Below are 23,782 nucleotides of genomic sequence, written 5' to 3' on the forward strand. Positions count from 1 at the left end.
TCAATCTTTTTTTTTCACAAAATAACCTGTGACCTTTGACCTTTGTCCCTGTGACCCTAAAATCCACACAAAGTATAATCCCCCCAGGATATACCCTCATACCAAGTTTGATGTAAAACCACCACACAGTTCTTGAGATATCGGCAAAAACAAAACGGGACGGACGTACGGACGTACGGACGTACATACGTACATACGGACGGACGACCCGAAAACATAATGCCTCCGGCCACTTCGTTGGCGGAGGCATAAAAAATGTTGTGTACTTTGTGTACTTTCTACACAAAGCACATGGCTTAATACCTGCCCAAACCATTTTTACCGCTCTTCCCGAGACGAGAAGAAGATCGCAATTATTACCCTAGCTTTGCTGGCTATCCTTTCTTTACATCTGTGTCCAGTGGGAAAGCATGGACAAAGCTAACTATCCAAGGCAAGTATGTATGCCTTCAAGCAAAAATCACCTTTAGGGACTCCAGCGTAACAGTCCCGGGCTCTTTTCACTACAAAAACTTGACATGCTGGCAAGTCTTGCTGCAATGAATCCCACTTCCTGATTGACTGTTGCTAAGAGCATTTGCCATTCTAGCAAGAATAGATATCCTAACATTTTCTATGTACTCCGTGGGGCCCACAGCAGTCTTCACTGGACCACAGTACTCCTAAGATATGTTCACATCCTCCTCCTTGCATCAGTTTTTTCTCCATGTCATGCAGTGGTTCGTATTTGTCTTGATATGATCATCTCACTGTCAAGATGGAACCTTCTAAGTGATTATTATTATCATTATTTTCTCTTCATGCTGGGCCAATGCGAGCAAACTTGTTTAAAATATATACGCAAGGATAGAGTTGTAGAGTATCTTCTAGAAAGGGCTGATAAGATCTGAAGTGCGCTCTGGACTGATGACCAGAATCATCACCATCGTCCTGTATGGTGATCATTTCTTCTTCCTGTGTGGACAAAGAGACAATACAGCTATGTTTACACAAGTTTGATAGAAGCTTTCACTAATATTCCATATCTTGCAAAGCACACAGCAAGTTTGCTATCACAGAATTTTCTGATCCCAAAGTCTGCGATGATCGGAAGATTGCAACACATAAGAGTAGATTTCCTTGTATGGTGGAACACATGAAAGGAGAAAGGGTCAATGAAAATCTACAGAACATTGCAAGACTTTGCTGGAAAAGAGCACTTTAAAGAACCCCTAACACATTCATGGGAGGAAAGAAAAAGGAAATTTGAATACTTGCTTTGTTTGAAATTTGCTCATGAAAAAGACCATATCTATCATCCTATACAAATGATACCAATCAACAGTTTTAGGTACTCTCTGAGCTTGTTCAGTGTCACATATCATATTCACTGATGTCAGATGTAAAAGTTCATGCACATTAAAGGACAAATCCACCTTCGTATCCACGTGGATTGAGTGAATGCAGCAATATTAGTAGAACACATCAGTGAAAGTTTGGGGGAAATCAGACAATCCGTTCAAAAGTTGTGAATTTTTGAAGTATCTGCACAGTCACTGCTGGATGAGAAGACTCCTACAGTGTATGATGTCATATGCGTACAACACTATATTTAAGTAAAATATAAAGAAAATTTCACAAAATTTTACTTTTTGAAAAAAAGTGTACATTTCCTCAACTTGTCACTGACGTATGTTAAGGGTAATAATATTCCCCCTGTCTTCTTAAAGAGGCAAGTCATGTGTTCTTTTATTGTGCGAGAAAAGCGAGAATATGTCTAATTTTCTTTATATTTTCTTTATATCGTTGTACACATGTGATATCACAAGCTGTAGTAGTCTTCTCATCCAGCAGTGACTAAGCAGAAACTTCAAAAATGCATAACTTTTAAATGGATTGTCCAGTTTTCCTCAAACTCTTGCTGATGTGTTCTACTAATACTGTTGCATTCATTCAAACCACATGTCTATAAAGGTGAACATGTCCTTTAAAAAGAAGACTTACTTTTTTCTCGGAGGCATCTGGAGTTGGATCTTCTTGTCTGTAGGTGAGGTGGAATCTGTATTTAGGTTGTGGCTTGGTACTTGACCTCCGAGTGATGGAGAACCTTGAATTATTGTTTCCTCTGCTTTCTGTGATGCATTTAAAAGAAAAATAACAACAACAGTAACTAGAAATGTCGCTATGGCGACTGGTATGCCTCCGCCATAATGCATGATTCTCCTAATAGGTCTAGATAATACATGTGGACAATGTGTGATTACATTTTCACAAAATTGGCAAAATATTAAAATGACAAGTTTGTCACAAATGTGTTGAATGTTCACCTTCCTTGACCTAGGTTTAATTGGATGAACAGGAGAGCATGTATTTGGAATTTGAGGACTTTAACTTGACTTTGACCCATTCATACGTTTATGCATTGAGTAATTTTCAAGGTATGGAGAAAAAGTTTTGTCATCCATCTGAACATAATTAGACTGGTCAGGCAGCTCAGTTTTAGAATTTTTTAAATCGATCAAACACAATGTTAATCAGTGGCTTTAAATTGAAGTTTATGGGTCTAACATCTGTAATATTATAAAAACATTTTATTTTTGTCATATCATAAGGACCTTTGTGACCTTTGACCTTTGACCCCAAAATACCAGTGAATATTTGTCTTGTCATACTCTACCCTCATACCAAGTTAAACGTACATGACTCATAGTATGTAAAATACTGTACCAAAAGTTTTTTTTTTCACAAAATAACCTGTGACCTTTGACCTTTGACCCCGTGACCCTAAAATCCAAACAAAGTATTATCCTCCCAGGATATACCCTCATACCAAGTTTGATGTATAACCACCACACGGTTCTTGAGATATCAACAAAAACAAAACGGGACGGACGTACATACGGACGTACGGACGGACGGACGGACGGACGGACGACCCGAAACATAATGCCTCCGGCCACTTCATTGGCGGAGGCATAAAAAAACCCCAAGTATATTGTTGAATGCAAGACACAAATTCATTAGATGAATAGGTCACTGTAGTGCTTTTACCCTATTACAGGTGGACCTCCTTTATAACAAGCTGCTTGTACCCGCTGAAATTTTCTCATTATATTGGCATCTTGTTAAATCAGGGATATAAGCAAAAGAAAAGAAAAGAAACGGGACCTGCAAAAGTCCCTTTCTATATCAGGTATCCTGGGATATCTGGATTTGTTATGAGATCCCACTGTATATTGTAATAGTGGACATTTTTGCACGCGTTATTTTTCACGCTCAGTCAAGTACTGTATACGCCATATATTTAGGGAGTCTAAATTTTCACGAATCGGGACTTCGCGACAATTTCGTGAGTGGTTGAATTCGCGACAGTGGACTACTGTACTAAACGGCAAAATGTATACATGTGCGTCACATTCATCAGGATCAGAGTAATTATTTTCATGTGTTTCTAATTTCTTGAATAGCACCTGACTCACAAAATTTGCGTTCCGGAGGTCTCGGGTCCATTTTCTTTGCTCATTTTTCCCCTAATGAAATAAAAACCTCGCAAAATATTCGGCGTATACAGTAAGATGAATTTAGCATGTGTTTAATTCTGAAAAACCAAAACATAAAATAGTATCACATTAAACAAGCAAAACATTCATGATTTTATCATTGCGCTAGTTTCATGTCACACAATTTAACTCTGTATGATCAAAACATGAAAGAGAATTACCCATAAATACACCATGCAAAAAATTCATAAGGTTTCATTTTTGCATAAGTGTCATGTGCTAAAAATTTCCACTTTTACAGTAAGCTAAACTTTTGTGTTATGTTATAAGGTGAGGACCTACCACATCCTGAGAGGACTCGTCACCACTTATCACCTCCCTCTTGATACCGGTGCTACCAACCGCCTCCCCAGCATCCTCCTCCTTCACACCATACCAGTTGCCCCCTTCCTCCTCCTCCGCCACCTCGACGCTCTCTCCACCACCTCCGATCGCCGAGCCCGGCACGGCCGCGGTGGCATCGTCCAGCTCCATGTTGCCGAGGCTGTGGAAGGAGAGCGGCTGATTGGAAGGCACCTCGGAAGAGGATGACTCACTCTGGTTCTCCAACACCTCGTCCTGTGAGTGGGACTGAGGGTCGTAGAAAGATGCGTCTGACAGTGATTCCTCCTTAACCCTGGCGAATCAGAGAAGAAGAACACAAGAAGATGGCATACAGGCATCATCAATCCCATTCCACCAATCATGGAATGCTTGCACTAGAATGAACAGGAAAGTCAAAATCCTACATGCTATTTCAGAGAAAAGACACAATGATATACTGATATCAACTTAAGGTTTGTAAATATCATACCTCTTGCTAATTCAAAAGGGTCAGTACAGATAAAAGTTGTCAACAAAAGTAGATGGCTCCAGGTAAGTTATTGGTGATTTAGCTGTATTTATGAACACACTACAGCACTGGATGTATATCTCTTTGACACACACCAAGCCATAGCAGGATTTACTGCTGTACTGCTACTGAAATTATCATTCATCTACAGGACTTGACCAAAAACTGAAGTCATAAACAATACAGAATGTATGTGTGTGTGTGTGTGTGTGTGTGTGTGTGTGGATAAAAAAGTTTGATAGAAAATATACTGACTCATAACATAAGGATCAACAGTGCATAAAATCAATGTACAATCAAAGAATTAAGAACAGAATAAGTATATCTCTGGCAAAGTACAACTGATGTGGTGTAATGACTCTATAAAAGAATACTGCAATTAGCATGCTTACATTTCCCAGATATCTACAGTCATGCCCTGTAACAACTTGATAGAACTGGAGCACATTGTTACTTTACTCTTCATAGACATTCTTAGATAACGTACTGCAAAAACATCAAATACTATCCTGAGGTGAAAAATGACATAATTATAATGATGGTGATCATGACAACAACAATGATGATGATGATGATAATAATAATAATAATAATAATAATAATAATAATAATAATAATAATAATAATAATAATAGTAATAATAATACTAACAATTGTCATTATTATTATTATTATTATTATTATTATTATTATTATTATTATTATTATTATTATTATTATTATTGATTTTAATATTAACATCATTATTATTATTATTATGACATCAGAAATAAAAATCTCTCTAAGATATACTGACCTTGGTGACTTCTCATCATGTGCATGCATTTGATAATTTGGGTTCTGAAAGGGAAAAAAAAAGATATACAACATCACCCACATATGATTTTGCTGCATAGCATTTGCAAGAAAAAAGTCATGTATGAAGTGCTAATTCTATTGACATACTGAAAGGTCTCAACCAATGCTTTATTGATGATAGACGACAAATCACAACTACTTCTAGTTAGTAAGAAAGGCTAATACTTCGACTAGATTTTGTTCTTTGTTTTCACTCTACACTTTGAAAAAAATGAAATATGATTTTTTAATGATGTGTATGGGGTGTGTTCTTGTTTTTTTTTTGTGTTTTTTTTTTACATTTTTGCATGTCCTCCTCAGCAGATAAGTTCTGCCAGTGTCCAAATGTCTTAGGAAAATGAAAATTAGCAAATTTTTGTGTACAAAACAAATGAAGAGGTGCTCAACACTTATATCAAAGTGAGTTGCCAATTTGTACTGCTCTCTAAACTTTTACAAGTCATAATTTTTTTGCCCAAATTCTCAATGACATAATTTTCTGATTTTGCTGTTTTCGTACAAAGCAACATAATATCGTGATGGACTTTGCCTCCATCCCTCAAACACAGCATAAGATGATGGTTACAAAAACATCAATTCGAAAAGCACTCGGAGAGCACAGACCTCAACCAAGCGGCTCATTTCCACATAATTAATATGATTAAAATGGCCCCATTTCCCAGCAATAAAGAATCCTTTCTAGTGTTTCCACCTCAGCTTCCTGCTGCGCTTTGAGCGCGCACTCAGCAGTGTGCGTATGTGCACCTTAAATATATGCAGCTTGGATTCCCTGGTACAGGCCCAATTTGCCAATGATAAAGAATCCTTTAAAAAAAAAAAATGTTCTTGGATCCAGATGGTGAATCGAATCACTACCAAAATTTAATCATCTGTTCCTTGTGTCATTACCAAGTTTTCATTTCATTTTCAATTCATCAAAATCCATTCATGACTTTTTGAATTATTCTGCAAAAAGACAGACAAAGTAACAAACAAACAAACAAACCAAGGCTGGCAAAAACATAACCTCCTTGGTGGTGGTAATGATAATAAGTCTCATTTATTTAGGATATATCTGTATCTTTACAACCTTACTCTGACTCACCTGCATTTCTTCATATTTTTCTCTCAGTTCTTCTGTCCGCTTTGTGACGCGGTCGTGGTAGTCCCTTATCCGCGTCTTCCAAAAATTGAAGAGGGTTTCCCTGCTCCCAACGCCGATTTCATAGAAGACCTGCGTGAGGGGATCCTGGAAAAACAGGTCATGAAAGCAAATGATTCAATTACACAGTTGCGACCTTTTGCACATTAACAGTCTGGCAGTATCCATCTCGGACGCATAATGTGATTGTGCACTGTAAAACAAGGAATGTTCGCATGCATTTTAATTTTGTGAATTTCGCGAGTGCCAAGATTCGCGAAATTAAAATGCACCCGAAAGTTCTTGTCTACACTATATGCACTGGAATGCCAGTGGCAATTCGTGAAAATTTCATGTCGCAAAAAAAAGCCGTCAGCTCCAATTCGCAAAAATTTCATGCCGCAAATACATCATGTTTTGCAGTATACCAATGCACAGGTGAGAGTGCATTATTGGACATGTAGTGCACTTGAGGGTATTACAAAAGTTACAACATGCATCAGATACAGGCGAGTGCATGCTGCACGACACTGTGAAAACCCAAGAGTGTGCTGCATCTCCACTGACATCTCAAACTTAAACATGTTCATTATTTGTTTTATAAAAGCGGTCTATGACCGCTAGTAAAACTTTGTATTGCAATACAAAGGGCCTACTTTTCGATCCACTGAGCAGTCAACTGTGTAAATCAATGCAATTGTTTGGCTGCGTACACAAGAGATAGCATGATGTGCTGTAATGCTTTATTATTGCGCACTTACTGCACTCCTGCGCATGTTAGAAAAAAAAACACACAAAGAGCACACGTGACTCATTTTGGCACTTGTGAATGGGTACATTCTTTAACCATTTTATATGATACACTGCAGTAATACTGATTTTGTAACTGCTGCCTTGATTATGGCAGCTCATCATAATCATCCATTGACAACTAAGAAATCAAGATTTTTGTTCTAAAGATTCGCATTGGACCTATTTTGCAGATGAAGAAGATGAAAAGTTTGCACTACATTCATTCTCTGTCAGTAACACCACATTACAGATTCATCACTCCAGCTACTATACAAGTTAACCCTCTGAAAACCAAGTTTGGACAGTCTCACGGAGGATTCTGCCGGAAATGCAGAGTCTGATATCAGCTGGTAAGCAGTGGCTTAACAGACGACGTGGGAGAAATACCTGAAATCCCGTCTGGCCGGTGTGGGCCTCCCGGTCAACGGCCACTCGCAGCAGCTTGCATGTGTTTGCGAGAAATTCCTGCAGAACGTCTGTCAGGGTTTCCAATGAGGATTCTTGGCTCGCTATTTGGGATGAACCAAAACTGGGATCAGCACTTTGGAATTTGATTTTGATCCATTTACTGTACTTAAAAATTCAGAGGAAGAAACTATCCCCGTCATTTTCACAGGAAAATCTATTTAAAGCACTGTGAGATATGAAACGGTAGTTGAAAGCAGCAGTCAAGAGAGAATTAAATGTTTACAGGCAAACAAATATGGGACTGACTGCCTAAGCCCCCTTAGAATAACTCGGCAGAGGGGGGTAACACACCTAGCCTTAAGTGCATTATCGGTAATTCTGCTGCCAACATACTTAACCTGGGGACCTCATTAACTATGTTAGAACAGTACCTTGACATAAGTTGCTGTCTTTGTTACTGGTAGGCATTACCAGCTCACCATCTTCATTTAGAGGATTGTCAGAGCACATAAGAACAAAAGTATTGCACAAATGTCAAAGGAAATCACAAAGATTCAAACTGTATAAAACTAGAGATTTCAATTGCATACCGTAACCCACAGGAAGAGAACAATTTTAATATTGCAATCAACATTCAAGCGATCTTTGTTTGATACATACATTGTATGCACTATTCTTGGTAATACCCGCAATCAAATACTGTAAAAGTGGAAATTTTCACACAAGTAATTTTTCACGCTCGGTGGAGTAAGACAAATTTTGAATGATTTTTATCAAGGGAAATCAAAATATAAGATAGTAATGATAAAACAAGCAACAGATTTGGATGTTTTTATTTTCGCACTAGTTTCGTTTCCACTTTTCAACTTTTACTTGTCCACTTTTACAGCATATTGTAGAAGTTTGATGTGTACATTTATCAGCTGATCCACTTACTGTCATAACCACTGTGAGCACAAATAGTGGCTGCTGCTCGGCGGGTGAGTTGCCTAGCAACACTGGAATCAATTTCTACGTTTCCATCTCTCAGCTGTAACCTTGGACACCTGTTATGATGACACAAATATCAAAGAATCAGAGATTCAAAGAGTAGGATGCAAAATCTCAAGCAGTGACTCCACTTTAAATGATTGTTAATACCCCCATTCCACAGAGATTTTTTCTCATTGGTCACTCATCAGAAGCAAAGATTGTTGCTTCTGGCCACCTATTGAAGTGTATTGGATCGAGTATCAGGTGAGTGTCAGACAAGTTGCGCGTGATCCTCATCTGATGATCTTGCCTCATCGGATCACAGCCCAACATGTCTGACACTGACTTGATAGTCGACCAACACAAGTCCGATTGATCGGACAGTGATCCAGTACACTTCAGTGGGTGGCTGGAAGCAATAAACTTAGCTTCTGACGAGTGACCGATGAGAAAAAATCTCTGTGGAATGGGCGTATGAGAGAATGATCTGCTAAGACCTTTCAACTATTTTTTTCATACAAAATCACATGATGCATGGAAATGCAACATACTGTAAAACGAGGAATGTTCACATGCATTTTAATTTCGCGAATTTCGCGAGCAGCAACATTCGCGAAATTAAAATGCACGCAAAAGTTCTTGCCTACACAATATGCATTGGACGCCAGTGGTAATTCGCGACAAAATTTCATGCCGCGAGAAAGGTCGACAGCTCCAATTCGTGAAATTTTCATGCTGCGAATATATCGTGTTTTACGCGAGTATACATACGATATGAATACTGACATTGTATTGAATCTGTCTGGCAGATGACACATATCAGAGAAATAGGAAAAGGTAAGCAGAGATGCCAAGAAAATCAGAGAGCAGCAAGGCATGAGATGTTTTGGCATGTCAGCGCCATCCATGAAAATGAAGCGACTGAATGAGGGCAGGATGCAGGAGGGGGTTACGTTGAAGAGCTTATTTTAGCTGTAAAATGGGTGGTCTGGTACATACCAAATATAATATTTTGTCTTATTCTGATCTTGTCTCAAAAATGTGACTTTTACGGTGGTTAGAAATCTATGTTTTGGGTTTTTATTCTTTTTTGTTGTGAGGCAAAAGTCTCATGCCTATTACATGAGACAGTTTGGTAGGTCTGAGTAAGGAATATTTCAGCTCTAATACATCACTGTCAAATTCTGACACAGATTGATCTTTCATTTGGTAGATAATTTCAATTCATTGCCGCATGAAAAGCATAATGTCTTTAAAATGTGAAAAAGAACAGTGGTAAAAGCAGAATAAGAAATACAACTGAAAACCGTCAAGTTTTACTATTTGACAATTAGATACATAAAAGTATCAGTAATATATCAGCATTACTATAATGTCAAAGCTTGAGATTGACATTATGAAGAGAAAGACGTCAACCTACCAGCAACGATTTTGGTAAAGTGAGCAGATTAAACACATTGAAATCTTCTTGGCCAGTAATGAAAGAGTCAAAATTTCTGTGATATTACCTCAAATTCTATTATGACATACCCTGGTCTCTGCCTAATCCCTGTGATGACGGGAATGGACGATGCCATCTTCTCATCTTTCACAATTTGAGGCTGGGCCGGGAGGGGTGGCAATCGAGGGCGGGAGAACCCATCATCGGATTTCTGCATTCAAGACCAAGAGAGAAGATGCAAAGCAATCACAAATGAAATAAATCTGACATAAATACATATCGAACAGTAATCATTAAACAGTGATAATGATAGTATTCATGACAATCTACAATGTGCTACGTCCATCTAGTAAGATGTACAAGTTGAAGAAGTGTAAGATGTCATTAGGGAGACGCTGACTCACTGCTTCATTTATCTATGTACTCCACACACCAGAAACTGCAAACTTGCACGTCAGGACATTTGTTTTACATAAGGTTTTCACACTCATATCTAATCTATTTCATCCAAGCCATGACAATTCTCAAGACTTACCACAATGGAACAATCTATTTGAGACAATACCATTTTTAATAAGAAAAAGCCAAACTTATCATATTTAGTATGTACCAGATAACAACAGCTTAAAAAAGATAGAGCTCCTTTCTGTGGGAGGGCAAATATCCCTCTCCCACACCCTTCACTAACTCGGTCACTTCGCTTCCTCTGACACGCCTGATAAGCCATACTACACCTAGCTGCTCTCTGACCTTGGCATCTCTGTATGTTTTGTGTGGATTAATTTGAAAATCTATTTACTAGCGTTTCAAATATTGAATGCACCAATGCTTCATCACTGATGGTCATAATCTATCTGTTAGTTGTTTGACCAGAGAGGATCAAAGGATGAGCACAAAAGAAATTGTGTAAGAAGGAAATTGATTATATATTATAGAGCATATATAAATATATACTTTTAATTGATGCAAGTGCTCGTTATGTAGTATGGTGATCATTTGTCTGAAAACTCACAGTGCTTTCATGCTGATTCTGGAAGGTGCTCATTTTCCCTCTGATCTGTCTGCAGTGTTTCAGCAGATCAATGGTGTGAAGGCTGGTCCGGTCTGGTCGACATAACTCGGGCTGAAGTCTGCAGACAGGATAAAAGTTGACACGGAAAACACACACACACACACACACACACACAAATGTGATTGCAAGCAAGACCCAAATTCTTATCAAATCCCCAATTCAGCATGAAATAGTGAAAAATGTTTGTTTGTTTACTTGTTTTTACCTTGACAATGTAGATCCTCATTTGGAGAAAAATATAGATTGCAATTAATGCAGATAAGATTAATTCAAATCCATACAAAGAATTCAATTCACAAGCAGGCATTGCCTGGACCAACACCATGTATCCCCCTCCTCAGAACAACTAGCCAAGGACAATACAGTGTCTTGCCTATAAAGAGTTCTTCTTCTGCTGCTGCAAGCAGTGGAATCAAAGGTCTTACCAAATAAAACACAATACCTCTCATCAGGTCTTGAAGATTATCTGATTCCCACAGGAAAGAGGAAAATGAAAAATGGCCTTTGAGAGTCAAATAGCCCTGCAGCTGAAATTTGTTGAGAAACCGACGCAGTGGTCATATGCTAATTTCAAATGAATTTTTGTCTTTCACATGAATTTTTATTGATTTCAGATAAGATTTTTGGTTTATATTGGCATTGTCCAATCATCACCAAAAAAAGCTAACAAGAGTTTTACTGTTTTCTCATCTGCCAATTGAACAAAGTGGAAGTCATCTAAGCATCTAAGCATCTAATCCAATGGAAATAAGCAGAACATCTGACCATTATATGGGAGCTACGTTGTATACTTACAAGAGAACTTGAGGTTTCTGCTGAGCTGAAGGCTGGTGTAAGTGAGGGGCAGTGACCTGAATGCTTGGTGACTTTGTTGCCATAGCATCTATGTCCACACCTGCTGATGCGGTACCTGCTGCAGCCATTGAAGATGGCATCTCTCCCCAATAACCTCTGCTCATGTTGGAAGACTATTGTTGATGACAACCAATGAACAACTCTAGAAGTAGAAAACAAAAGAAGTGGGGTTTGATGCAATCTCATTTGGGAAATATTCACAAAAAAATTTGCACTTAAGAATTTGTGTCACTTTCACACACTGTATTGAATAGACTCGTTTCAGCAATGTATATTCAAATACTATGCATATTTTGGCCTCAACAAATACAAAGCTTGCCGGAGGCTAGTCTGATAAAGACACATACACTTTCATTGAGACATCTTTCATAACAGCTACAAAATGCTAAAAATTCATACTTTTTACCTCAAATTTCATGTTTTACTTACATGAAATTGATCCCTATTAAGACTTTAATTTGGCATTACAATCCATGGAGTGCCATTAAGCAGTGCCTACAGCCAAAATTTGCATGTCTGACTGCAAAAACTGTCCATCGCTGCACTACTTCAAAGTGCTTTGTAGTGAGCATGGCGTGTGAGTCACCTTGAGTCCAGCAATTGTTTCTGTGTGTGCGCTGCTTGAGTGTATTAAAATACCTCATTGCGACATAACTTTTCAATAGCTGCACAGTGATTACCATCTTTGTAACTTCTGCCTTTACTATCAGAGCGGAGAAAAGTGAACCACAGTGTGCAGACTGCAGACCAAGTAATAAATCATTGTTTTTGGCAGTTGTCAACTGTTAAGTTAAAATCAAAAACACGAAGCAAAACTGATCACATTCAATAGATTACAGGTAGGTGTGAGTTACCCCAGCCCAGGCTTGCCCATCCTACTACCGCTACCCTGATACCAGACACCTTGCGACACTTGTGTAAAAATACAGCAACAGAGCTGTGTATAGTTAGCTAGATTCGATTCTAAACCTAGCTAGCATATAGCAACAACTCAGTGAATACCGGTGCGCGCTGTCGCGCTGGGGGCCGAGTTTACCCACCCACTAGGCTGACTTTACCCACAACTACCATGACTATGGTATGTTGATTAGTGATTAATTAATTAGGATCGAAAGGAATGGCAAAATCGTGAAATAGGCCCCACCGTAGTGCGCATGCACCCGTGCGTTAGCAAGCAAGGTTAGGTTAGGGTTAGGGTTAGGTAGGGTTGTATTAATGGTTAAATTGGGCATTAAATTAGTCGAGGGACATTAGGGAGTCCTTCCGGGAATAAAAAGTTGAAGATCAAAGAAAAAAACGGGAGAAAGGGAGGACAAAAGATGCTATGCTGTGGAAATCGGCCCTACCGCTGTATCAATCTCGCGTAAATGTAGCCTTTTGACAAGGCCTCGTGGCTGAAGATTGAGACTAACTCGCCACATCGAGAACTGCGAGAAACGGGTGAACGCGAGACCGAGTGGAGCAGCCACGAGGCCTTTTGAAACCTGGGTTTTTTTCCCTACCGCCTCCCGACGAAGGCGAATATGAATTATTCATATATTCATGAGTCAGAGCACAGTTGGTATGCTAATGAGGACATGTCAATGCTGCGCTGGCAATGCAGGCAGCTACGGATGAGCGAGCCGCCAACATGCATACTTATGCGTACTCATAATGCGACGGCGTGGTGAGCAATGCGGTCGCTGATTGGCCGCTACCCTATAGGGTAGCAGAATTAGCGAGAAACAAGGCTCAAGACAAGAAATTCATGTCAGGTTTCAAAAGCCCTTGCGGCTGTGCCGCTCGGTCTCACGTTCACCCATTCTCTCGCAGTTAGTCTCTTTCACAGCCACGAGGCCTTGCCAATAATAAGGCTAGCGTAAACGCTGTTTGGTGGGGCCGCATTCATGAGTATTATATAGTCAGGTATCCTATTACCGAACGGTATCCTATTACTGAACGCGTACTTTGTCAATGGAGCGCGTACAACAACTCGAATACGCATTTATTGCACTACGTGCTGTTATCTCACAGGGGAAGCCAGTGCCGAAAATTGCTAAACTGCAGCAAAAAACAAAACAAAACGTAATTTACCTCAAATTTACGTAATAATTGCTCAAATTTCGATGTTCGTTGTCCTGCGTTAATAAACATTGACCGAAAATACAATGTACAAATTTCCCCATACAAAATTGTCACCGCCGCTTGTACGATCGTGCACACACGTTACACATACACATGACAAACATTTTGTCGCCCGCTACGACCGTACGAGTTGATGCAGAAACGAGAAATGAATGTGAAAAAAAAACAAACCGACTCATCTAATTTATTTCAATTACGATGAAAAGTTTCCTAATGAAAATCAAGTCAAATTCATCAAACAGTCCTTCAAAAGTAATATCGAAGGATTCAAAATATATTCAAATATTATTGGGGAAAAAATGATGGCTAGAAAAAAACAGCGGCCTGTCGAAAAAAAACGCATTTAAGTGCCCTTTATACATATTGTCAGGGTGGTCGGTAGAAATGAGCAGGGCAACTGAGTGCGGAAAAAATGACACCCCACGCGTTCGAAGCCGCCATCTAAAAGCGCGTACCTCAGATCGCATTTTCAGTGCGCGCCTGTGAATCCGGAGTATTTTCTCCACACGTGAGTAAAATTTCAGGCAAATTGTGAGATTTTTCACGTTTCTATGGATAGAAAAACGTTAGGTGTCCGGTATTATGAACACCCAACCATAGTAGGACTAGCTAGTCTAGTAATTTAGTACGGACACGCAGCAGTGATGGTGCATGGCATGGGCCTAGTTTCTATTTCACGAGTATGCAAAAGGAACTTATAATGGGATCGGGTGAATGAAATGCTACATTACTACGCTGTAGGAAAAGAAACATACATGAACTGTTACACCTTACAGAAAGGTTCTATTGAACTACCCACCATGCCACACAGGTACAGTCGAAATCACCCATCGCAGGTGTGCCATAAACTGTAACTTTCACAAAAAGCATTGAATGGGACTGAACAATTAGAATCGGTTTCTCTTTTGGAGCTCGAAGAACTGGAAACTGATGCTGATCACTGTCGGAAAGTCAAAGAATACCACTTTGATGCTTGAACTTACATTAAAATATCAGAACGTCGGAGTTTTTTTAACGGCCAGCAACTAAACACGGTTACTGACAAGGATGTCTTTTGGTCCCAGTAACAGGCTCTTCGTCTCAAGATAGCGTCTCATCCCCAAAGCATCAACATGACACAAAACGTGTGCGGCGATGTGGCGTACAGCGGCGGCGGCGGACATGCCAGCGGCCAGCGGCCCGCTCGCCAGCAAACTCTACGCCAGCAGCGCTGGCTGGCGGTTTGCGATTTAGCGCGGTAGAACGACGTGTACGACTTACCTACTATCTGAGTTCCGTGTTGTTTTGGTTGGTGACTTGCTGCTGTTAGGTTAGCTGTTGCGACTCGTAAGTTTATTTCAGTGGTTGTTTCTGTCGCTATTGAGTCTACATATCGGATTATTGAAGATATACCACATCCGACCGTAATAAATTCTGATATGCTCCTAGAAGGGTTTTAGATTTACATGTGATTGCGTGAATGAAATGCCGCCAGATTCGAAGTCATTCATTTGTCAGTTCAGTCCCACTCCTAGAATGATGTGTCATGCCCCGTCATGCTTGCCAAATACAGTGAGCATTTTGAGTAGACCTCTTGTACTAGACCTAGTTGTACTTGTACACTCTAGTTTGATTCTTGTAGTTATGAACAGGTGTATTTGTAACCGCACCAGCGACCCCGCCCTGGGGTTAGTGTATTAATTGGTTATTTAATTGGTTATAGGGCGCATAGATAGAGAACTTTTTGCTGAACTAGTTACCAGGTGAGGTATCTTTTTCTTTTTCTTTTTCTTTTTTAATTAATTGGCTTGCTTGTCACTTTTAGAAATGCAGAAAATGTTTGTTCATGCTGATCGATGGTTCACCTGAGATTGAGAACTCTGGGAATGAAAAGATCTAAAGTATTACAGTTGTTATTGCTTGTCTTTGCCAGGATCCAGGACCTGATTGCCCAGTTGGAAAGATTCAAAATGTTGGAATGAATGACTGAGCGAGCCAGCATGTTGAAGACAGAGAAGGTCTTGCAGCTGAAGAACAAGCAAGGGAGGCCCATGCGGGTGGTGAGGGAGCACTACCTACGGAAAGACGTGCATTGTAACAGTGAATTCTGTCAGCATTGCCCCCCATGTGAGTGTCTCAATCATACGTCAAATTAAAGATTTGCTACATTTCAATTTTTCCCTTGTTTAGAATTTATCACAGAACAGAACAAGAAACTTTACAAATTTACTGGTATGTCACTGTGCATCATTCAACATTGGTACTCAAAAATAGACTATTAAAACCCTTTGCCCACCATGAACTTGCTAGAGCTGGAAAATGTTGGACTGTTTAGTTTCTTTACTGACTGTAATTCATAATTGGTATGTCAACTTGACATTGATTCCACTCTGCAGAGCAATTGCATAGTTTCCCAGTCAAGCTCTTGAATTCCAGTGAAACAGCCCAGAGATCTGCTAAAAACGTCATGTTAATGCAAGCCGCCCATAATTCGACCACAACGCCGGCCAAAATTTGACTGCCTTCTACATGTAGAAACCTTGTATGCTTTTGCGCACGGTCGAATCTTGGCATGGTAGGTCAAACCTTGGTGCGGGTGTCGATATATAAAGGATGCCTGCGGGGCCTCATTTCGTAAAAGATGTTAAGATTGCAATTTTTCGCAGAATAGCAACTTCTTGTAACAGCAGCCAATCAGGCAAAGGGATTCTTGTTATTAGCATGCCACTTGCCATTGCAGCAGGAATTGCTATCATGTCAACTTTCTTAAGTATGAAATGGAGCTCTGATCTATAGTTTTTGCTTCTTCAGACTGTCCCTTAAACACACTGTGAAATACTTGGTATTCATTTCTTTTGCTCTGTGACAGCACCCAAAAGCAAACTAGGAAGAGGCTACAACCACTACCTTGTTCCAGATGGCAGGACGTCCCGTGACTTCCTAGATATTCTAGAGCTGCCAGAGCTAGGAGGGATTGTGATCCTGGACACTGTTCTACACTTTGTAAGCATCTCTCTCCCTGGTACATGTGTCAATACAGCTGGTACAGTTTCTCGCTTCAGTTTTTATGCCTCCGCCACGAAGTGGTGCCGGAGGCATTATGTTTTCGGGTTGTCCGTCCGTCCGTCCGTCCGTCCGTAATGAATTTTGTGGACAGGGTAACTACCAAAACCTTTTGAGGTATCCTAATGAAACTTGGCATGTATGTGTATTAGGGGGTGAAGTTGTGCCTATCAACTTTTGGGTGCACATGCTCAAGGTCAAAGGTCAAAAGGTCAAGGTCAAATGCTTAAAATTTTACTATTGCCCCCATATCTATGCAATGCCTGATGATATTTTCTTGAAACTTAGTGTATACATGTACTACCCAATTAGGATTCTCTGGTGAAAGTTTGGGGTTATGAGGTCAAAAGGTCAAAGGTCAAAAGGTCAAGTAAAATGTTAAAATTTCACTTTTTTCTCTGTATCTTGGAAATTGTTCAAGGTATCTTCATGGAACATAGTGTATATGCATCTACTGACTGGCAGTGGTTATCTAGGGAATTTAGGGTTCATGGGGTCAAAGGTCAGGGGTCAAAGGTCAAGGGCAATACTTCAAAATCTTACTATTTTCCTTATATTTATGCAATGCCAGCAAGATATTTTTTTTTTTAACTTGATGTATGCATGTCTAACCCAATAGAGATTCTCTGGGATTTTTTTTTTGCCAAGAAGGTCAAAGGTCAAAAGGTCAAAGATCAAGTGAGAGTGCTGAACTTACTTTTTTCTCCATATCTCGGAAGTGGCTCAAGTTATCTTGAAACTTAGTACATGCTGAATTTATGTATGTTCTGCCTGACAGTGCTTCTCTTATAAATCAAAGGCCAGATGAAAATGATAACAATTTACTGTTCAATACAGAAATTGCGCTTTTTCTCCATACCTTGAAAATTACTCAGTGCATAAACTTATGAAATGGTCAAAGTCAAGTTAAAGTTCTTAAATCCCCAAATACATGCTCTCCTATTCATCCAATTAAACATAGGTCAAGGAAGGTAAACATTCAATACATTTGTGACAAACATGTCATTTTAATATTTTGCCAATTTTGTGAAAATGTAATCACACATTGTCCACATGTACTATAGACCTATTAGGAGAATCATGCATTATGGCGGAGGCATACCAGTCGCCATAGCGACATTTCTAGTCTATATCTGTATTATGATGTGACCCCGCATCACAAAACCAACAAAAAGCCACCAGACATGGATTTTAGTGGAGAGCAAATTTTGAAAGAGCAGCCTCCTAAGCTTTGAAATGATGTACTTGTATAACTCCTATTAAACCTGTCATACTTTTGGAAAGAAAGCACAAACTGTGGAAAAGTGTGTACTGAGAAAAGAGGCTCCGAAGTATAGGGTCTATTCATACAATCGCTTAATCTGACCATGAGCCATGCTGTGTGCAATGAATAGGACAAAAAACACAATGTGAAACTTCTACTTAGCAACAACAATGAAGGGATTGTCAGATTAAGCTGAAATTGATCATGCTCTATCAACACATTCTGTTCATGACGTAAATAAACTTTCAAAGCCGTAGAATCATTCTTTCAAAAGTTATTAGAGTTGGAAATGAAAAGTGTGGAAAGGGTTTTTAAGAAATGAAAAGGGAACTCCATGACTAATTGAGACACACCTAATCACACTATTCTACGAAAAAAAAAAAATGCTGTAGAAAAACTACTGAAAACAATATCCTGTTCGTTTCCTGATCCCAAACTTCAGTGTAATGAAGAAGAAGACTTGCTCTTTCAGAAAACATGGAAAACTCAAGCTTGACTGGGTTGACCCATTTTATCTATTTTGAGCCCTTACATAAAATCAATGTGTGCAACTTTTTGTTGGTTTTGTGATACACAGTCGCATACCCTTCGGGGGGGGGGGGGGGGGGGTTCTTCAGTCTTCCCTGTGCTGTCTTCGGTGTCTGTGGTCAGTGAAATAGGTTAATGGAATTATTGAAGAGTCAGACAGAATGTATCGTCACATGGAGAGTTTTGTCAGCAATTATTGTTTGTTTTTTGTTTTACATACAAAAAGTCTGGTGCAGGGAATTACTGGGCTTCTGTATGTTTTATGGTAACATGTCTGTCTGGAACATTTTTGATATTATTAGGCATTATTTTCTTTTAATTTAAGGATATTAAACAATTATGTGATGTAAAAAAAAAAGAACATGAAGTGTAACTTTTAGGATTGACTAAAATAACAAGAGTGCCCATCACTTTCTGTAAACAAGGTCAAGCACAATGGGAGCCGGCGCTTGCTGAACAGACTGCGTGGCAGGGTCAACGACAATTCGGGATCTTGTGTGGTATTTGCCAATGAGTTTTGCCTTGGTGCCTTCAGTGCCAGAGAATCGGAGGAGAGCGAAGAACAGTGGCAAACTAGGTATGGGCAAGAGTGTTCTTTGAGTGTCTCATTCTTTCGATGCAATCTCATCTTTCAAATTATAAATCCACAACAGTGGTCATGCTGTAACCAGCAAGATGGCCTCGTCATCTCATATTTTTGACCAGCCTGATAGAGGTTTTAGCTAGTCTTCCAACAAGCATTCACGTCTAAAAGTGCTGTTGAAATTTGCCCTGCATACTTGAATTTTATCAGAGAATGGACTTCATGGATTTCCTGAATCGTTACTTGTGTCTGAAAGCAGATTAATGAAGGCACAAAATCATACAAGTACCAGCGTTGCATCCCAACACTTAGAATAAACGCAATGTACCTAATTTTTCATGTTTTAATATGATAAACACAAATAACAATGATGAGACAAAATATGCTCTTCCTCACTCCTCAATGCAGCTGTGTGTTTGTTTGTTTGTTTTATTTATTTCAATGCAGTTTAAAAAAACCCACTATCAGCCTCAGGGCTGTTTTTCAGTGAGTCCGTATATATTCATTTACATCATACAAAACATATAAAGTAATTCATTATCAAGATAGCTGCTTATTTACCCGGTACAGTTTAGCTATGATTTACAGCATCAACTCTGGTCTCAAATTTGCTTTGCCTCTATCAAAATCATTTTCAACCCTTCTTGTATTGCAGACTTGTCTACGATGCTGCAGTGTGGTACTATCACCATCTGGATGAGCAGATACCAATTATCGTTCTCACCAGCGATCAGTCAGTAAGTTACGTGTGTGGTGGCACTAGCATATTTAATGTAGCAACACTCTTTGATGGAGTACTATGGATCTCAAGGGCCACTAATGCCAATGCCCGCCAAACTCCACTGTAAGATTAGTCATTGTTATCAATCAAGGGACATCTGTGTTGATTAGGTCTCTTTGTAAGATGACATACACATGTACACATTGTACTATTTACCATCTGTTTTGTGCAGAGGTAGGTTTTTAAGATCTCTCTATCCATTTCAACTAAGTAAAAGATGTCTTCATCATGCATTGAATTGTTTTACCAAAAAAAAAAAAGCATTTCATGTTATTTGCATGCACATTTCTTTGCATAGTATCATTTATGTTTGTTGGTTGAATTATTATGTACTTTTTGTTTTTCATGTGCCTTTGTTTGATCCTACATGATTTTGCAGTGAGATAGTGTCAAGCTGTCTGACAACATTTACAACAATCTTATAGAGGATCTTTAAATAAGAAAGAAAAGAATTTTGATAACAGGAATTCAAAAGTTATTTTTGTGTTTGGGTTTAGGGTGTGCATGTCTTCGTTGCAAATACACATGTTTAATATTTGTCCTACTCTTGAGCTATAATTGTATTGCATCAAGGGTTGCTGCAAATTACCATGGCAACCAGACAAATATCCTGGAAGCTCAGTTAATGTTGCAGCCAATTGCACTTTACTGAAGTGTCATGGTGATCTTTTACTAAAATACATTAACCTGATGCCTGCTAATGTCTTACACCTGACGCGCTTATATGATGTTCTTACCATTTGTGATCTCCAAACCAGGTACTAGAGAATTGCGGCAGCAAGACCATGAATGTTCATGTGATGTCAATGGAGCAGTACTTGAATCTGTTCTGGCCACATGTTACACAGGCCCAGGATATCTTGGAGTCTGTAAAGGCTTCCCTGATTGCGGCGGCCGAGAGTGAAGGTGACCGCACTGATTGAGATAAAATGGTGGATCTCCACTCCTTATTAAAGTCAAGTTGCCTGTTTATGAAAGATGTGTAAAATAAGAACAACTGGAACAGTGACAGTTGCATCAAAAATTGGTTTTCACATAATCAGCAGACTATGCCCTGTGTGTTTTTAACCCTAAAAGGGCATTTGACATTTTCCGTGACCATTCTGCCGCGCGAAATTTTTTGACTGCGCTGCTCGCTGACTTTTTACTTTCAAGTCTCGCACATCTTATGAAACCATTTTCGCGAAAATCGGACATACTGCAGGGCCGGCGGAACGTTTTCAAAAGTGATGACACCTTATGTATTCCTTTGTATGGTGCACAAAAAGTGTGGGGGCCCAAGCCCCCACGGCCCCCACGGTTCCGCCGGCCATGTATTGTTACGAAACTGCACGACCTTTTATACATGCTTGTCAGACCGAAAATGGCTCAAAAACGTGCAAGTAGAGTTTTCTCACCTTATTCAAAAGAGATATGATTATTTCACTTCTAATGGCTGAAATCAATTAATTTTAGCATAATTATGCTTGAAATAGGTTCTATAATTAATTTTTCGGAAAAAATGAAAAAAAAGGTAGAAAAACAAAGAAATTCATAAAACAATAGAATACATAAGAAATTAACTTCGAAACCAGATTTTTTTTTCAAGTACATTTGTTAGGAATGCTACAAAGAATAATGTCACCAAAAATTAGGATGCCATTAGCTTTCTTTTCTGAATTAGAGCAAAATTTATGATTTCACGCATATTAATTAATATAAAAAAATAAAAGATAAATTTTTTTCTTTTCGAGTTTGGTAGATTATGCGACTAGTAATGTATGTGCCAATTTTCAGTGCGATTGCGTGATCGACGGCCAAGATCTCGGGGGGGGGGGGGGGGGGGGGGGGGGGAGTTGAATCAACCCTCCCCCGGCCACAGAACAGGCCAAAAAGCCTAGCGTGGTTAGGGTTAAAGATGACTTTGATAATAATAATTCTGATTTATGTAATACATAATGATTAATCAATTCCTTGTGCACTTCATATGTAAGTTGTAGAAGTCATGGAGGTATTTAACAGCCCTAAAGAGATTACTATCGTAGAGATGAGGAAGTCTTAAAGGACAAGTTCACCTTCATAAACATAAGGATTGAGAGAATGTAGCAATATTAGTAGAACACATCATTGAAAGTTTGAGGAAAATCGGACAATCCGTTCAAAAGTTATGAATTTTTGAAGTTTTTGTGCAGTAACCGCTGGATGAGAAGACTACTGCAGTGTGTGAATAACTTAGATGTCCCATGCGTACAACAATATAAGGAAAATATAAAGAGAATTTCACAAAATTTCATCTTTTGAAAAAAGTACACATTCCCCCGACTCGTTACCGACAAATGTTATGGGTAATATTATTCCCCCTGCCTTTAGAAAGAGGCAATTCAAGTGCTCCATTATTATGCGAAAAAAGTGAAAATATGTTGAATTTTCTTTACATTTTCTTTATACTGTTGTACGCATATGACTCACAAGCTGTAGTAGTCTCCTCATCCAGCGGTTCCAACACAAAAATTTTAAAAATTCATAACTTTTGCATCGATTGCCCAATTTTCCTAAAACTTTCATTGATGTGTTCTACTAATATTGTTGCATTCTCTCAATCCTTATGTTTATGAAGGTGAACTTGTCCTTTAGAGTACATTTTTTACAAGTGTTGCTAAGGCAGTAACAAAGGAAAATTCTACTAACATTTTACATTTGTAAAAACAGGCGGGTCTTGTGCAACAGATCTCATTTACAGTTATATGAGTTACATTTCATGTTGGTTTACCTTTAAAAGTTTACCGATACATTATGCTAGTATTGATTTATCGTGAAGATTGTTGTCAGACATATTACATGAACAGATATAACATTGAACTGTTGGCATTTTCATTAATGTTATGGAAATTCTTATTGTTGAGCCAAAGGAAAGAAATGGTTGCTACAGGTATCATGAATGTTGTTAGAAATGCAATTGCTATTATATCATCACTGTTGTTTTTATCACCATGAAAAAGTGTTGTAAAGTGGCATCAAAATGCTGCTGCCATTTCTAATGGCGATTCGGATTGCTATATGTATGAATTTTATCTTGTGTGCACCTTCCAGATGGAAGTAAGGAGTATGTGGACCATGTGAACAGCGAGAAGCTGGTGGTTGGCATAAAGTCGGGACGCTTCATCGAGGGCACTCTTCGGGTCAGCAAGCATCACTCCCAGCAAGAAGCCTTCTTGCAGAGAAAAGAGTAGGTTTTTAATATGATCATGGTAATAATGGATCTTTATCAAATGATTGGCTGAGAGCTATCACATGACCAGTCTTTTATTTTGCCCAAAGTCTCAAAATCACTTTCCACCAGTTGTCAGATCACTAATGACCATTGCTAGCTACCACTCGTCTATGTTTGGCTGCATCGTCTGCATGTTACAAATGCATTGCAGTTGTTTGTGTGTTATGGTTCAGTTAGCTTAGAGCTGGATACATTTGAAATGTTGTATTAGTGCAGAATGGTAGGGAGATTTGAATCAGCAAAACAATAGTGGCTTTCAGTGACAACACTGGGTTGGCTTAAGTGTGTCTATGAGGCAACGCATTCCTACGTCCTCTATCA

General features: G+C 39.0%; 2 protein-coding genes across 2 annotated transcripts in view; one reads left to right on the forward strand and one right to left on the reverse strand.

Annotated features, from left to right (window-relative positions):
* Positions 1-311: 311 nt before the first annotated feature.
* On the reverse strand, positions 312-12,017 carry LOC139722147 (STAGA complex 65 subunit gamma-like). Its single transcript, XM_071633458.1, has 10 exons — positions 11,830-12,017; positions 10,975-11,092; positions 10,052-10,173; positions 8,486-8,595; positions 7,529-7,650; positions 6,314-6,457; positions 5,168-5,211; positions 3,822-4,155; positions 1,984-2,111; positions 312-954 (listed from the first exon to the last, which is right to left on the reverse strand). The coding sequence occupies exons 1-10, from the start codon at positions 11,991-11,993 to the stop codon at positions 942-944; spliced, it is 1,299 nt and encodes a 432-aa protein (XP_071489559.1). The 5' UTR covers positions 11,994-12,017; the 3' UTR covers positions 312-941.
* A 3,877-nt stretch (positions 12,018-15,894) lies between these two features.
* The window catches only part of LOC139722170 (DIS3-like exonuclease 1), a 29,963-nt gene continuing 22,075 nt past the window's right edge, over positions 15,895-23,782 (forward strand). The window contains exons 1-6 of the mRNA XM_071633486.1: positions 15,895-16,119; positions 16,862-16,995; positions 19,273-19,424; positions 20,086-20,167; positions 20,970-21,117; positions 23,281-23,416. Of these exons, the coding sequence (XP_071489587.1) occupies positions 15,975-16,119; positions 16,862-16,995; positions 19,273-19,424; positions 20,086-20,167; positions 20,970-21,117; positions 23,281-23,416 (797 nt within the window). The 5' untranslated portion in view covers positions 15,895-15,974. The remainder of the gene's footprint in view (positions 16,120-16,861; positions 16,996-19,272; positions 19,425-20,085; positions 20,168-20,969; positions 21,118-23,280; positions 23,417-23,782) is intronic.

Source organism: Diadema antillarum, unplaced genomic scaffold, assembly GCF_040938485.1.
Source record: "Diadema antillarum isolate AM-2024a unplaced genomic scaffold, OU_Dant_1.0 scf00000159, whole genome shotgun sequence".
Classification (NCBI taxonomy): domain Eukaryota; kingdom Metazoa; phylum Echinodermata; class Echinoidea; order Diadematoida; family Diadematidae; genus Diadema; species Diadema antillarum.

What these genes read in the sequence shown, in the direction of transcription:
- LOC139722147 (XM_071633458.1), bottom strand. Translation starts at nt 11,993, where the DNA reads ATGAGCAGAGGTTATTGGGGAGAGATGCCATCTTCAATGGCTGCAGCA. An exon ending in GGGATTAGGCAGAGACCAGG is followed by an intron (nt 8,596 to 10,051) that starts GTATGTCATAAT and finishes TCATCATAACAG; the next exon opens with GTGTCCAAGGTTACAGCTGA. An exon ending in CATGATGAGAAGTCACCAAG is followed by an intron (nt 4,156 to 5,167) that starts GTCAGTATATCT and finishes CTGATTCGCCAG; the next exon opens with GGTTAAGGAGGAATCACTGT.